Consider the following 13286-nt stretch of genomic DNA (forward strand, 5'->3'; position numbering starts at 1 on the left):
AAACAGGCAATTTTTAGGTCTACTATTCTTTCAGCGTGGGTCCTTCACAGTCGACAGGCAGTGCGCAGGACATCTCAAACAAGGAAGGCCTCGTGGTGTGAGAGGAGGCAGCAGTATTCCGGGCTGGTGAAGCAGCGTGGCGTAGATCAGACATGGATGACGAGGAGGAGACTTACCGGCTATGGAAGATCCGGAAGACTATCATGCAGGTGAGCGAGCAGTTCGCTGCACAGGCCATGTGTCCACCATAGCTCTTTACACAACGACGTGCAAGGCTGGACATCTACTTTGTGGTCTCACAAGTCTGTAATGGTTCCTGCAAGTTCTTAGGACCGCACTAACGCAACATGAGACTTGTACCTAGCGCAAGTCGAAAATCTTTAGCTCAAACTAGATGTACTGAAGTTATATCACATTTATCCCAGGGTCTAGGAAGTCTGGGCTACTGTCTGCTAAAATGGCAAGCAGTAGTGTCCTTAAAAAAAAATCTGAGACAGATCTGTTTTTTAATGGGGTTTTTTTTCTCTTCCAACCTTAGAGACCATTTTCGATTTGAATCTCAATTTGACTATTTTGGAAAAATATAAAAAACTTATTTGTCTCCAATTTCTGACATCTGTAGCATTGTTTGTGTACACAGCTCAGTACAGTTATATTGTTTTAGCCTGGGTTCACACTAAAGCCTGGTTCACATCTGTGTTCTGTATTCAGTTCGGGGAGCTTACCCTTTGTTTACATCTGCGTTTGGTATTCTGTGTTGGGAGTCCACACTGTGCAGTGAAAGCACACGGACCCCTTAGACTATAATAGGGTCCGTGTGCTTGCCACGAGCTGCCCTCACCAATCATGCGGACAGGAAAGTAGATTGTGAACTACTTTCCTGTCTGCATGTTCCCTGCGGAGATCTGGCAGCAAGCACATGGACCTCATTATATGTGGTCCGTGTGCTTTCACTGGCACACCGCTTTGCAGCTGCGTTCGGTATTCCATTCGGGGGGGGTCCTCATGCGGTCTCCCCCGGACGGAATTCCAACGCAGATGTGAACGAGAATTTAGCCTGCAGAATGGTAGAACTGGACGGCAGCAGTCAATCATAGCTAACTTCCAGCATGGAAGGAAACTGATTCAAGTAATTTGAAGGGGTTTTACAAGATTAGATAACTTGTCTGAGTTGTTCTTTTCAAGAAGTGACGTCACACCAAGTTGCTGTGATTCTGTTTAATTCACTTTAATGGGACTGAGCTGTAGAACTGCAATGTGATCAATGCACATGAGGTCACTTCCTGAGAAGAACAAATCAACCATGTTTTCCAATCCTGCACAACCCCTTAAAGGGAGTCTATCTGTGCCCCAGCTACTGTACACAGCTCCCATAGTGCTGTAGATGCTGTTAGCAGAATAAAAGCAATACCTTTATGCGTCAGAGCCCCAGGCATGTAGAGAAAATGTACATTTATTCTTTATATTTACAAATGGGGAGTTTTCTTCCATTACTGAGCACTGCTGCATCATCTCTAAACATGCCCATCCTGCATTCAGATCCTCCTATTGCAGCTGAATGCAGGATCTATCTGGGATTAGATTACTTAATAGTACAGTGGATGCCGGGTCGTTAAAGATGGCAGCCGGTCTCCTGCAATGTGGCTGCCATAGCAACTGAGTAACCAGGTAGTTCATTCTGATCACAGGCATTGCAGTGCAGGATCAGAGTGATCCCCCAAAGGAAAAAAAAATAGCCTCTGGGGCTGGTCCAAATATGAAAATTACAAAGCGTTATTGGCAGGAAGGGGTTAAGAAAAAATGTTCAGGGTTGCAAACTAGATCACTAGCTCTGCATGAGGTTGCAGGTGCAAGGGGAACACGTTTGCAAAATGAATTGTAGAAGGTATATTTTCAACCTTAAAAGTCCTTCTTTAGGGTTTTGTAATGCCTTCTACAACAATATATGAACTCCATAACAGTCCTGTGCTTTAGTTATAGGTAGGGATGATATAGGAGGGTTTTTCTATTTATAAAACTTGACTAACCCCTTTGGATGTGTTTTGCAGAGGGAAAAAAATGTTTGGCGTATAGAGAAGTTTGTTTGTATATATATATATATATATATATATATATATATATATATATATATATATATATATATATACAGTCCTATGAAAAAGTTTGGGCACCCCTATTAATCTTAATCATTTTTAGTTCTAAATATTTTGGTGTTTGCAGCAGCCATTTCAGTTTGAGATATCTAATAACTGATGGACACAGTAATATTTCAGGATTGAAATTAGGTTTATTGTACTAACAGAAAATGTGCAATATGTATTAAACCAAAATTTGACCGGTGCAAAAGTATGGGCACCTCAACAGAAAAGTGACATAAATATTTAGTAGACCCTCCTTTTGCAAAGATAACAGCCTCTAGTCGCTTCCTGTAGCTTTTAATCAGTTCCTGGATCCTGGATGAAGGGATTTTGGACCATTCCTCTTTACAAAACAATTCAAGTTCAGTTAAGTTTGATGGTCGCCGAACATGGACAGCCCGCTCTCAAATGATCTGAAAACAAAGATTGTTCAACATAGTTGTTCAGGGGAAGGATACAAAAAGTTGTCTCAGAGATTTAACCTGTTAGTTTTCACTGTGAGGAACATAGTAAGGAAATGGAAGACCACAGGGACAGTTCTTGGTAAGTCCAGAAGTGGCAGGCCAAGAAAAATATCAGAAAGGCAGAGAAGAAGAATGGTGAGAACAGTCAAGGACAATCCACAGACCACCTCCAAAGAGCTGCAGCATCATCTTCCTGCAGATGGTGTCACTGTGCATCGGTCAACAATACAGCGCACTTTGCACAAGGAGAAGCTGTATGGGAGAATGATGAAAATGAAGCCGTTTCTGCAAGCACGCCACAAACAGTCGCCTGAGGTATGCAAAAGCACATTTGGACAAGCCAGCTTCATTTTGGAAGAAGGTCCTGTGGACTGATGAAACAAAGATTGAGTTGTTTGGTCATACAAAAAGGCGTTATGCATGGCGTCCAAAAAAAACTGCATTCCAAGAAAAACACATGCTACCCACTGTAAAATTTGGTGGAGGTTCCATCATGCTTTGGGGCTGTGTGACCAATGCCGGCACCAGGAATCTTGTTAAAGTTGAGAGTCGCATGGATTCCACTCAGTATCAGCAGATTCTTGAGAATAATGTTCAAGAATCAGTGACGAAGTTGAAGTTACGCCGGGGATGGATATTTCAGCAAGACAATGCTCCAAAACACGGCTCCAAATTGACTCAGGCATTCATGCAGAGGAACAATTACAATGTTCTGGAATGGCCATCCCAGTCCCCAGACCTGAATATCATTGAACATCTGTGGGATGATTTGAAGCGGGCTGTCCATGCTCGGTGACCATCAAACTTAACTGAACTTGAATTGTTTTGTAAAGAGGAATGGTCCAAAATCCCTTCATCCAGGATCCAGGAACTGATTAAAAGCTACAGGAAGCGACTAGAGGCTGTTATCTGTGCAAAAGGAGGATCTACTAAATATTAATGTCACTTTTCTGTTGAGGTGCCCATACTTTTGCACCGGTCAAATTTTGGTTTAATGCATATTGCACATCTTCTGTTAGTACAATAAACCTCATTTCAATCCTGAAATATTACTGTGTCCATCAGTTATTAGATATATCAAACCGAAATGGCTGCTGCAAACACCAAAATATTTAGAACTAAAAATGATTGAGATTAATAGGGGTGCCCAAACTTTTTCATAGGACTGTGTGTGTGTATATATATATATATATGTATGTGTATATATATATATATATATATGGATGTGTGTTTGCTTTGGCGTCTAACGTCTTACTTCAGTTCAACCCTGATATAAATATGTATAAATATATTTTATTGTTTTAAATGCTCAGTTGTGCCATGACCGAGGTTACCTTGTGACACAAGATGAATTGGACCAGACATTGGATGAATTCAAGGGACAGTTTGGGGATAAGCCAAGTGAAGGCCGACCCCGGCGAACCGATCTTACTGTGTTGGTGGCTCACAATGATGATCCCACTGATCAGATGTTTGTGTTTTTCCCTGGTAAGTGATATTGTCATAATGTGTGATTAGATGACCGTTACAGATTTTTTTTTTTCATGTAGATTGTGAGCCCATATAGGGATCACAATGTACTTTTTTTTTTTTTTTTTTTTCTTCATTTAAGTATGTCTTTGTAGAATAGGAGGACATCCACGCAAACATGGGGAGAACATACAAACTCCTTGCAGATGTTGTTGCTAGCGGGATTCGAATCCAGGATTCCAGAGCTGCAAGGCTGCAGTTCTAACCACTGAGCCACCATGTTGCCCCACCCTTACAGATTTTATGTGCGGTAGGGTCCATTTATATCATGTTTCTGCTGTATGTTCAGCAGATCTGTTTAAAGGAGCCGTTTTTTTTATTTTTTTTATTTGAAAAACAGGTACAAATATGAAACCATTTTTATATTAAAAAAACAGATCTGTTTTTTACATACAACATGGCACCCTGATGAATACCAAACAAGTTTGGCCTGATCTGAAAGTGCTATTATACAAAAGCTAAACTCGCCTCACCTGCGTCCCTGACATCACCCAGACGTGCTTTTTCTAGCTGCTTCCAGGGGCATCAGCTGTCACTTTGGTCACGTGGTTGTCACAACGCTGGGTCATGGAGAGGTCTGAGGAGACCCCAGAGTATAATTGGTGTAAATGAAAAATTGTTTCAAACAGATGCATAATTCGTTTGTATCTGTTATACATCGGGGGCAAAAAAATGATGAATCCTTTTTTGGGAGAGAAAAGTGTGGTAGGATATGCTTCTATGCTGGCTATTAAAGTAAGCAGACAGGAATGGACACTCAGCAGCAGCAGCTATTAACATTAGCATGTATACGATTGCTGACTGATATAAACTGTACAGCTGCAAAAAGCAATCTGTCAGATGGAGATCATTAACGTAATGTGAATGCGCCTTTGCTTGTCTCCTTTTTAGAGGAACCAAAGGTTGGAATAAAGACCATCAAATTGTACTGTCAGAGGATGCAGGAAGAAAACATAACCAGAGCGATCATTGTGGTGCAGCAAGGAATGACTCCATCTGCTAAGCAGGTATGTTTAGATTTCCTATGATAGCCACAGTTTTCATCTGCTCAGTGTAATGACTGGTATCAACAGAGCTGGAAAGATCTGACTATAATGGGTTCCATTGTGTATCTGACGGACTTTACGATGGAGCTTCTGACACTTAAAAAAATTTCTTTTGTAATGCATTATCAGGAAATGACTTGAAAACCCCCCCCCCCCCCATATTACTACCTATATCAAAAAAATACTAATTTTCCTTCCAACCAGTGACCCTCATAATAATCTGACACTTCTGATTGTAGTTATAGTCGTCTGAACTATTAATTTACAAAAAAAATAACATTAACCCGTTATGCATTGTGATGGTCCCAGCTCTCCTCTCCCTACTTGCACGATGACTTTTTGCACAGGTTACAGAGTGTCCACGACTGGTTCCCATAGAGCATATTTGTTAATGCTTGTAACAGCATCTAACGCTGGGTTCACACCTGCGTTTAGGGTCTCCGTTCTATGGTTTCCGTCTTCTGCATGCCAGAAGACGGAAACCATAGACCGGGTCCGGCCGTGCGTGGCGGTGAGCGTTTTAGGCTCTCCGCCGCGAAACCGGATTTTTTTATCCGGACACAGAGTACTGCATGTCCGACTCTGTGTCCAGATTATAAAACCCGGTTTCGCAGCGGAGAGCCTAAAACGCTCACCGCCGCTCACGGCCGGACATCTCTCTCACCCATTCAAATGAATGGGTGAGAGAGACTCCTGCAGGTTTCCGTCTCCTGCCTGTGTTTTAGGCAGGAAACGGAAACCTAAGTACGGAGTGCCGGGCCGCAGATGTGAACGAGCCCTTAGGCAAGATGGCTGCCCAATAGTCATGAACAGAAAATGGGGTAAAAAAAAAATCTGTAGTCAAATAATAAAGCCAAATGTAAAAAATATGATCCATCTCAACTTGCCTAATTGTGGGGGGGAAACCGGGTGGGGCAGTCCTCATAGTCACCTATTTTCAATATATTTGTGGGCACTTGAGTTGTGTTGAAGTCTAATGATCTTTTTTATGTATTTAGTCACTGGTGGACATGGCTCCCAAATACATCCTTGAGCAATTTCTGCAGCAGGAGCTTCTGATAAACATTACCGAACATGAGGTAAGTTCAGACAGCTGCTGAAAGCCTGGATATTACTGTTGAAATATTTTTTGTATCTTAGTGATGAATAATCTGACAAGTTACTGTACTTAGTTCTTCTACTTTTCTGGTGTTCTGGCTGCATCCACATTTTTTGGATTATTCGGTAGTAAAGTATGGAAAGCCCTAAATACATTGCAGCTCTTTGTCTTGCAGTTGTTTTTTTTTCCTGTTTCTTTCAAAAACATACTCTGGGCTTTTTCATTTTTGTTTTTCCCAAGTTCTTTTCCAGAAATACCGGGTGAAATTTACTATTTCCTCAATGTCAAAAACTGGCATATGCTAAGGCACCACAGCGGAAAAGCGCTGTGGGAAAAAGAGGCAGAAATGCATCAGGTTTTTTCTGTAGTGCGTTCACAGAAAGTTTTCAGAGGAAATCTCTGTTTCAATTATACCAGTAGGGAAGCCGCTGTCATTTACATAGGTATAACTAACATGCTGCGATTTGCAAAAATGCAAAGGTTTTGGAAGTCCCAGCATTTCTGCTTCACATATTTTTGTGCACTGTATGGATGGGATTTGCTAGAATCCCATCCACTTTTGTAGGGCCCTGGCCATAGATGGGAATAGTTGTTAAATGACACCAGGACTGTATGTGTGATCGCTGTGTTATATTGTTTTAAGTTCTTTCATCACATTATTTCAGCAGAATCTGCCATCTAAAAGCCAAATAGCGCTGTTTTATTCCAGACCCATACAGCAGATTGTGACCACCTATGAGATATTGCATACCAAATTGATGGATGCATTTTCGGCTTTAACCCTTTGCGTGATGTGTAAATATTCGTTCTAAATGAACATATTTTTGAGAAATAAATGTTTAAATTTCACCTCAGTTTTATTTTAATTCCAGTGATATGTTTTAGGGTTTTAAGGGGTACTGTTTTGAGAATGGTGTGATTTATGAAGGATTTCTATTATGATGCATGAATCCAAAACTAGGGGAAGCTTGCTACCATACATGAATGTATTTGGCTGAAATTCCTATTATATAACCAATACTTATGGCTGCCTGGTCTCTTGAATCTTACGGTACTTTGTACAGCAGATCCCAATGCTTATTGCATTGCCATGTATCTGTTGATCTACAGTAAACTCCTGTTTTAGTGGTAGAAGTTTGCGGAGATATGTGGAGGAGCTACAAGATGAATAAATTCACATTACTTAGCAACTACATTTATTAGCCAGTCTTTTTGGGTCACGGAGCACATGATTTATATACCATGTATGCTTTGCGCCATTATTTATGTTGTACCCTTGTTTTTTGTTTTTCCTTTAGTTGGTTCCTGAACATGTAGTCATGACAAAGGATGAAGTCACTGAGCTGCTAGCAAGATAGTATCCTTTCTTTATGGGTTTTTATCAAATTACATTTAGCCATATTTAGTACTATTCTCATATCATGTTACCTATGATCACCTTAGTGGATCCATTTAACAGATGTGGTAAAAACATATTCCAAGAGAAGGGCATCTGTGTGTGTGTGTGTGTGTGTGTGTGTGTGGGGGGGGGGGGGGGTGTAAAAATTAAGTGAGTTGTTCTTTTTCCCTGAATATTCCTTAACCGTTTATTTAGTAAACTCCGAGAATCCCAGCTCCCTCGTATACAGGCTGGAGATCCAGTTGCAAGATATTTTGGCTTAAAGAGGGGTCAGGTAAGGATTTTTTTTTTGATTCTCATTATCGGTGCAGTTATAATCTCGTTGGATCATAGTATAAAGTACTGATATGACTAACCTTTTGACCACGGCGTGTCAAAACGCTTAAAAAAAACCCTAGCTTATCTTGGCTGTCCCATCACTTCTTTTATTGACCCCTACACAGTGTCCCTTTTTTTTTTTTTTTTTTTTTTTTTTTTGTATACCACACACGCAGTATATGACCCCTTTTAAAGGCCATCCGATATATATGACCCTCTCCTTCCCTCCCCCCCCTTCTCCCCACTCCCACACAGAGAAGTGGCCGATAATTTTTACTCACCTGTCCACGCTCTTGGCTTCCCTCCATTACCACCTCCAGGGTGTGCTGTAGCCAACACTGAAAAACACTGGGACGCTGAACATAGCACCCAGCGTTCTTCACCATTGCGACGTAAGTGTAGTGCTGCCTAGAGGCGGGCACGACTGGAGCGTGGTCAGCTGCTTATTGCAAATATAACAAAAAATGCTGCCACTCCCCCCGCGCCTTTGGTTTATTCCATTGGTCGCTGCAAAGTGTGCCCCTGTGGCTGCCACGTGGTTCAATGCGTCACCCAAAATTTCTTGGTGTGTCACCTTTGACACACGAGTCATTGTTTCGCCATCACTGGTATAGATGAACTGCATGATCACCTCACTAACTTCTTATAAAGACTGTATCACCATGTGACAGAATTTAATAATTTAATGTGAAGCTTTATATTTAAAGGGATTGTCCGGGATAAATGAAAACTTTACCCCTAAGCTAAATCCCCTGCCCCCGCCTAACTACTAATTTACACCCTTGGGGCGGTCACACAATATACTTTTTTTTTTTAAAAATATATTTCCTGGTGACATCCTGTTTCGCTGTTTCCGGAGAAAGGAGCCCACCAGTACTCCTCTCTCTCTACCCCCTGTCCACCCCATACTCTCCAGCGTTCACCGCTCACTTCCTCCATTATACTGCTTCTGGCTGACTGCTCTTCCCCTTCCTTCTTTGTGTTGGAGATAATGCTCAGTGGATGAAAGTGAGGACGATTGCACAACCTGTCTGTATCGAGAGTATAGCACATACAGACTTGTGCCGGAAGAGAAGTGTGAACTACAAAAATTGTGCAAGAGGATGAAGACCAATAATCCTCAACATCATTATATGTCAGCACGGGAGAGAGGAAATTCATCAGAGCATTTGTCTTGTGTCCATAGCCTTTAACTTAATGTTCAGTGGATTCAGAGTCATGTGGTCTCCAAGTTCAGTCATACAGGGAGAGCTCTTTATTTGTCATGCTGACAGACTATACTTAACATGTAGTGATGGCGATGCTGGGTAAATATCAGAGATGAGTGAACACTATTCGAAACAGCAGTTTCGAATAGCACACTTCCACATTCATTTCTATGTGAGTGTGCTATTCGAAATGGCTATTTCGAATAGTGTTCGCTCATCTCTAGTAAATACATAGTGTTTTTGGCCACAATTGGCAGATTTTTATTTTCATTATATTGCTGTCTTGCAGGTGGTAAAGATCATTCGTCCCAGTGAGACTGCTGGCCGCTACATCACATACCGCTTGGTGCAATGAGGTTTCCTGTGGCCGCCTGGAGTAAATATTAGACTGAAGATTCTTTTAGTTATTAAGCTACATGTGTGAAGATTACAGTGATTCTATTTTATCTGCATTTCTTTGTATATGCATTTCTTTCCAGTGGCACAGGTGCCTATATTTAGCTTTTATAAAGTGACTTTTTTTTGTGCCCTGTACACTAATTAAATGTATTTTGACAAAACTTATTTATTGGTTTATTTTCTGAAGACTTCTTTAAGCAGTTACACACACTACCAGATTTATAAACTCCACACACAAATTCACATGTCCTTTCAGTCTCTGCACTGCTGTTAGTAAGCAGCCTGTTCCTTGTACCATCGCTACTGAAGATATATATTCAGATTACTGGATTTCTTGGACACACAAAGCTGAAAGCTGCTGTTTTTATTGAGAATCACTTGACGCCCTTCATTTGAATTTATTAATTTTTGCTTCGCAAAGCACTTTGGGTGTAAAATGCTAGAGGAAGTTGCAGTCACTTAAACAAATTGTGGCCAACAGTCCGTTGAGGAGCTCAATGCAGTTTTTCCTTGTACCATACGGATGACAGGAGGAGGACGATAGCAGTGCAGAGGGGTCCTTAGAAATTGAGTAGTCAGTAGTACATTGTTAGATTGATTTGTGTTGTTTTCAGCTAGATTTCCTTGACTTGGTGTATTATCTTCCTCCGATTCAGACTGTGCATCTGCTCCAATGTAAGGGATGTCGTCCGTGCTGGTTTGACTGGGCTGTTTTGAAAACTGAGCACATGGGTCTATGGTTTTCCATGTGCTAGGGCTGTCCCCACCATCTGACTCAGATTCTGAATCTACAGATGATCCAATTGATGCTGAAAGTAATGGGAAAAAAATTTAAAAACTGAAATGCAGCCAGGTATCTTAATATACATTTACTCCCATATAGATGTGAAGACAGTATGTCTGTAAGGCTTTTGAGAAGCTAGGAACTATACCAATAAAGTATATACACAAGTGCTTGGCAGTAGTCCTCAGGAAACAGAACTATTTGCTGGAAGTGAAAATAAAAACTAGAAACCGGTTTCAAGCATGGAAATCATTACCCGACTCTGCAGTGTAACTGCTCCACTGCACAAAAACAGAATGACAAATGGTGTTTGCCCTCTGCTCTTACTCTAAAAAGCCACTTATTTAGGCTTTAACTCATGGCCAACCGTGCTGCAATCGGCTGGCCGTGAGTTAAAAGCATGCTGGTAAACAGGGTATGTCCCCAAGTGTTGCCCGTGCACAGGCTACGCTTCTGTGGCTCCTTTAATTAAATGAATAGGATCCACGGAAGCAAGGGCTGCAAAATAGTACAGGGAATAGGACATGCTCCATATTTTGCGGCCCACACATGGGACCACGGAATTCACGATCGTGTATACGGGCCCATTGAAATTAATGTGTCAGTGTGCTAGCTGTGAAATGCGGTACATGGATAGCACACCGAACACGGCCAGGGTCATCTGCAACAGGCCTTACATTGTGCCTGGCTCCAAGGCCATTTTCAATATGTGCAGTTTCTGCTTTTATTTTTTTAACCCCACCACCAAAACCCCCTCCAGGTAATATTCACTTATAGCTGATATGCAGATTTTCTGCCGTTACATTGTACATGGAAAATCCACAATGTATCACATTACCAACAAAGTAGATGAGATTTTACAAAATCGAACTCTGATGACGTGGATGAAAACTGGAGTATGGATTGTAAATTTGCGTTGCCATATTCTTAGCAGACTTCACCCTTAGCAATTTTAATGCATTTTTTTACTGCAACAAATTTCATTGCATACTTAGTTTTCTGCTGTGGGCGCTGCTTTTCAGTAAACCCAGACATATGCCATATCTACAGATCAAGTGGGGACAGATCAGCATTATGGCACCCATAAAATTTCATATGGAATGTGTGGATAAAAATTGTGGCATGTGACAATAAAAAGCCTCATACTAGTTCCTTTCTTCCTTGCAGGGCAGATTTTGCTGGAATAGTTTTCAGGTGCCATGTCGCATTTGCAGAGCCTCTAACGTACCAGTACAATAGAAACCCCTCAAAAATGGCTCTCCTTTAATTCTGTGCCTAAACAGCAGTTTATAGCCACATATTACATTAAGTACATTATCCTGGGTACACCAGTGTCATATATGTGGGGCATAAACTGCAGTTTGGACACAGACGGGGAGAAGTGCAATGTGGCTTTTGAAGTGCAGATTTATATGTCTGGTATCTGGAGGCCATGTCGTGTGCAGAGCCTCTAAGACAGGGGTGCCCAATACGTCGATTGCGATCTACTGGTAGATCGCAAAGGACGTATAGGTTGATCGCGGGATGCAGGGATCCCCGGTGTTTGTTTGTTCACAGTGCAGGCTGAGAGTCATCTCCGGACACTGGCAGGCGGGGCTGCCACAGATAACGGTCGTGAGCGCCGGTGAGTGTTTTATGCTCTCCACAGCAAAACCGTTTTTATTTATTTTATTTATTTTTTTTTTCTAACCGGTCCACTCTGGAGGTCTTCTGGCCAGTGACTGAGGTCAGACGCTCAAGAAGTCAATGCTGGGTCTGTAATTGGCCCTAGCAGTCACATGGGGCACACCGGCATAATGACGTCATCACACCTCACGTGACCACTGTGGCCCAATCACAGGCCCCAGCAGTGACGACTGGGGCCTGTGACCTCAGTCGCAAGTCAGAGGAGGAGTGAGGATTCCCAGGTGAGGTAAGGCAAGTATAAGTGTTTGTTATTTTAATCACTTCTGGATCTCTAATTATTATACTCTGGGGGCCACTACGGAGCACATAGTGCTGCATGGGGACCACAGTTTAGTGGCACTAATTACAGTATCAGGCCCTGTTCACATGGTGGAAACTGGCATTGATTTTGCAGCAGATTTCTTAATTATTTTAGATTATCAATATTTTTGTAGCGTACCCAAAAAATTTTTTATCATGTAAACTCAGAGTAGGGGAGTATAAGGTTATACTCCCCTACTCTGAGTTTACATGCAGCAGATTCCTCCCTCATTCTGCCTCCTATTGAAACTAATTGAAGCAGGAAGCAGGGGGAAAAAAAAGCCTCCTGCAGACTCTTGCATCTGATTCAGCGGCTGTGGCTTGAGTCTCCCCACTGGTTAGACTCATTTGTTTGGGCCTAATCAGCAATGGAAAGCTGCAACAGAATGCTGATGTTCTGTACCGTGAACCGGGGGAAGAAAATAAAGAAAAATCTGAAGCAGATGTCCACCTCAAATCCTCTTTACTTTCCGATGTCCGAACAGGTTGTAATACACTCCACTCCAGTAGGTCGCCCTCAGTAAAACAAACAAACACAAAAAAAACACCCAATTTCAATTGTTTTATGCTGCAGTGGGCATGTGTTACTCCAAAAGGAGCCCACTGGGGCTCTGTCACCCAAGGGCCCACACAAACCTGGAACCGGCCCTGGTCATTACTTATAAATGTGGCTTAACGTATATTGTCTGCTTTGGCCATGCCTTCTTTTATTGCTGGTTTTCTATTGAATTTGTCACACCATATGTGCACAGTTTTAAGTTAGACACACGCTGCGCCAAATGTAAGGCATAGCCTTTGTTTTGCACATCTGTGCATTATGTGAAAGTTTGCGGTGCGTAGACTCCTTTGCCCAACATTAATTATTTTAAGCGGTGGGTTTTAATAATAGAAAGCTACATCAGTTTCTGCCTGGTG

The 13286-nt window shown here is 41.8% G+C and overlaps 2 protein-coding genes and 1 non-coding gene across 4 annotated transcripts in view; 2 read left to right on the forward strand and 1 right to left on the reverse strand.

Annotated features, from left to right (window-relative positions):
* The first annotated feature begins 64 nt into the window (after positions 1–64).
* POLR2E (RNA polymerase II, I and III subunit E) lies at positions 65–9729 on the forward strand. The gene is made up of 7 exons (XM_075283677.1): positions 65–209; positions 3916–4090; positions 5024–5139; positions 6177–6257; positions 7576–7634; positions 7872–7950; positions 9492–9729. The coding sequence occupies exons 1-7, from the start codon at positions 153–155 to the stop codon at positions 9555–9557; spliced, it is 633 nt and encodes a 210-aa protein (XP_075139778.1). The 5' UTR covers positions 65–152; the 3' UTR covers positions 9558–9729.
* LOC142190945 (small nucleolar RNA SNORA66) lies at positions 1811–1944 on the forward strand. The gene has a single exon (XR_012714583.1). It is a non-coding gene; the product is annotated as a small nucleolar RNA SNORA66 (small nucleolar RNA).
* Positions 9730–9818: 89 nt separating the features above from the next.
* ARHGAP45 (Rho GTPase activating protein 45) overlaps positions 9819–13286 on the reverse strand; it is a 93519-nt gene continuing 90051 nt past the window's right edge. The window contains exon 22 of one of the 2 annotated variants that reach the window (XM_075282883.1): positions 9819–10410. In XM_075282883.1, coding sequence (XP_075138984.1) covers positions 10061–10410 — 350 coding nt within the window. In that variant the 3' untranslated portion in view covers positions 9819–10060. The remainder of the gene's footprint in view (positions 10411–13286) is intronic. The other variant, XM_075282874.1, reaches the window with a different exon arrangement.

Source organism: Leptodactylus fuscus, chromosome 1, assembly GCF_031893055.1.
Source record: "Leptodactylus fuscus isolate aLepFus1 chromosome 1, aLepFus1.hap2, whole genome shotgun sequence".
NCBI lineage: Eukaryota > Metazoa > Chordata > Amphibia > Anura > Leptodactylidae > Leptodactylus > Leptodactylus fuscus.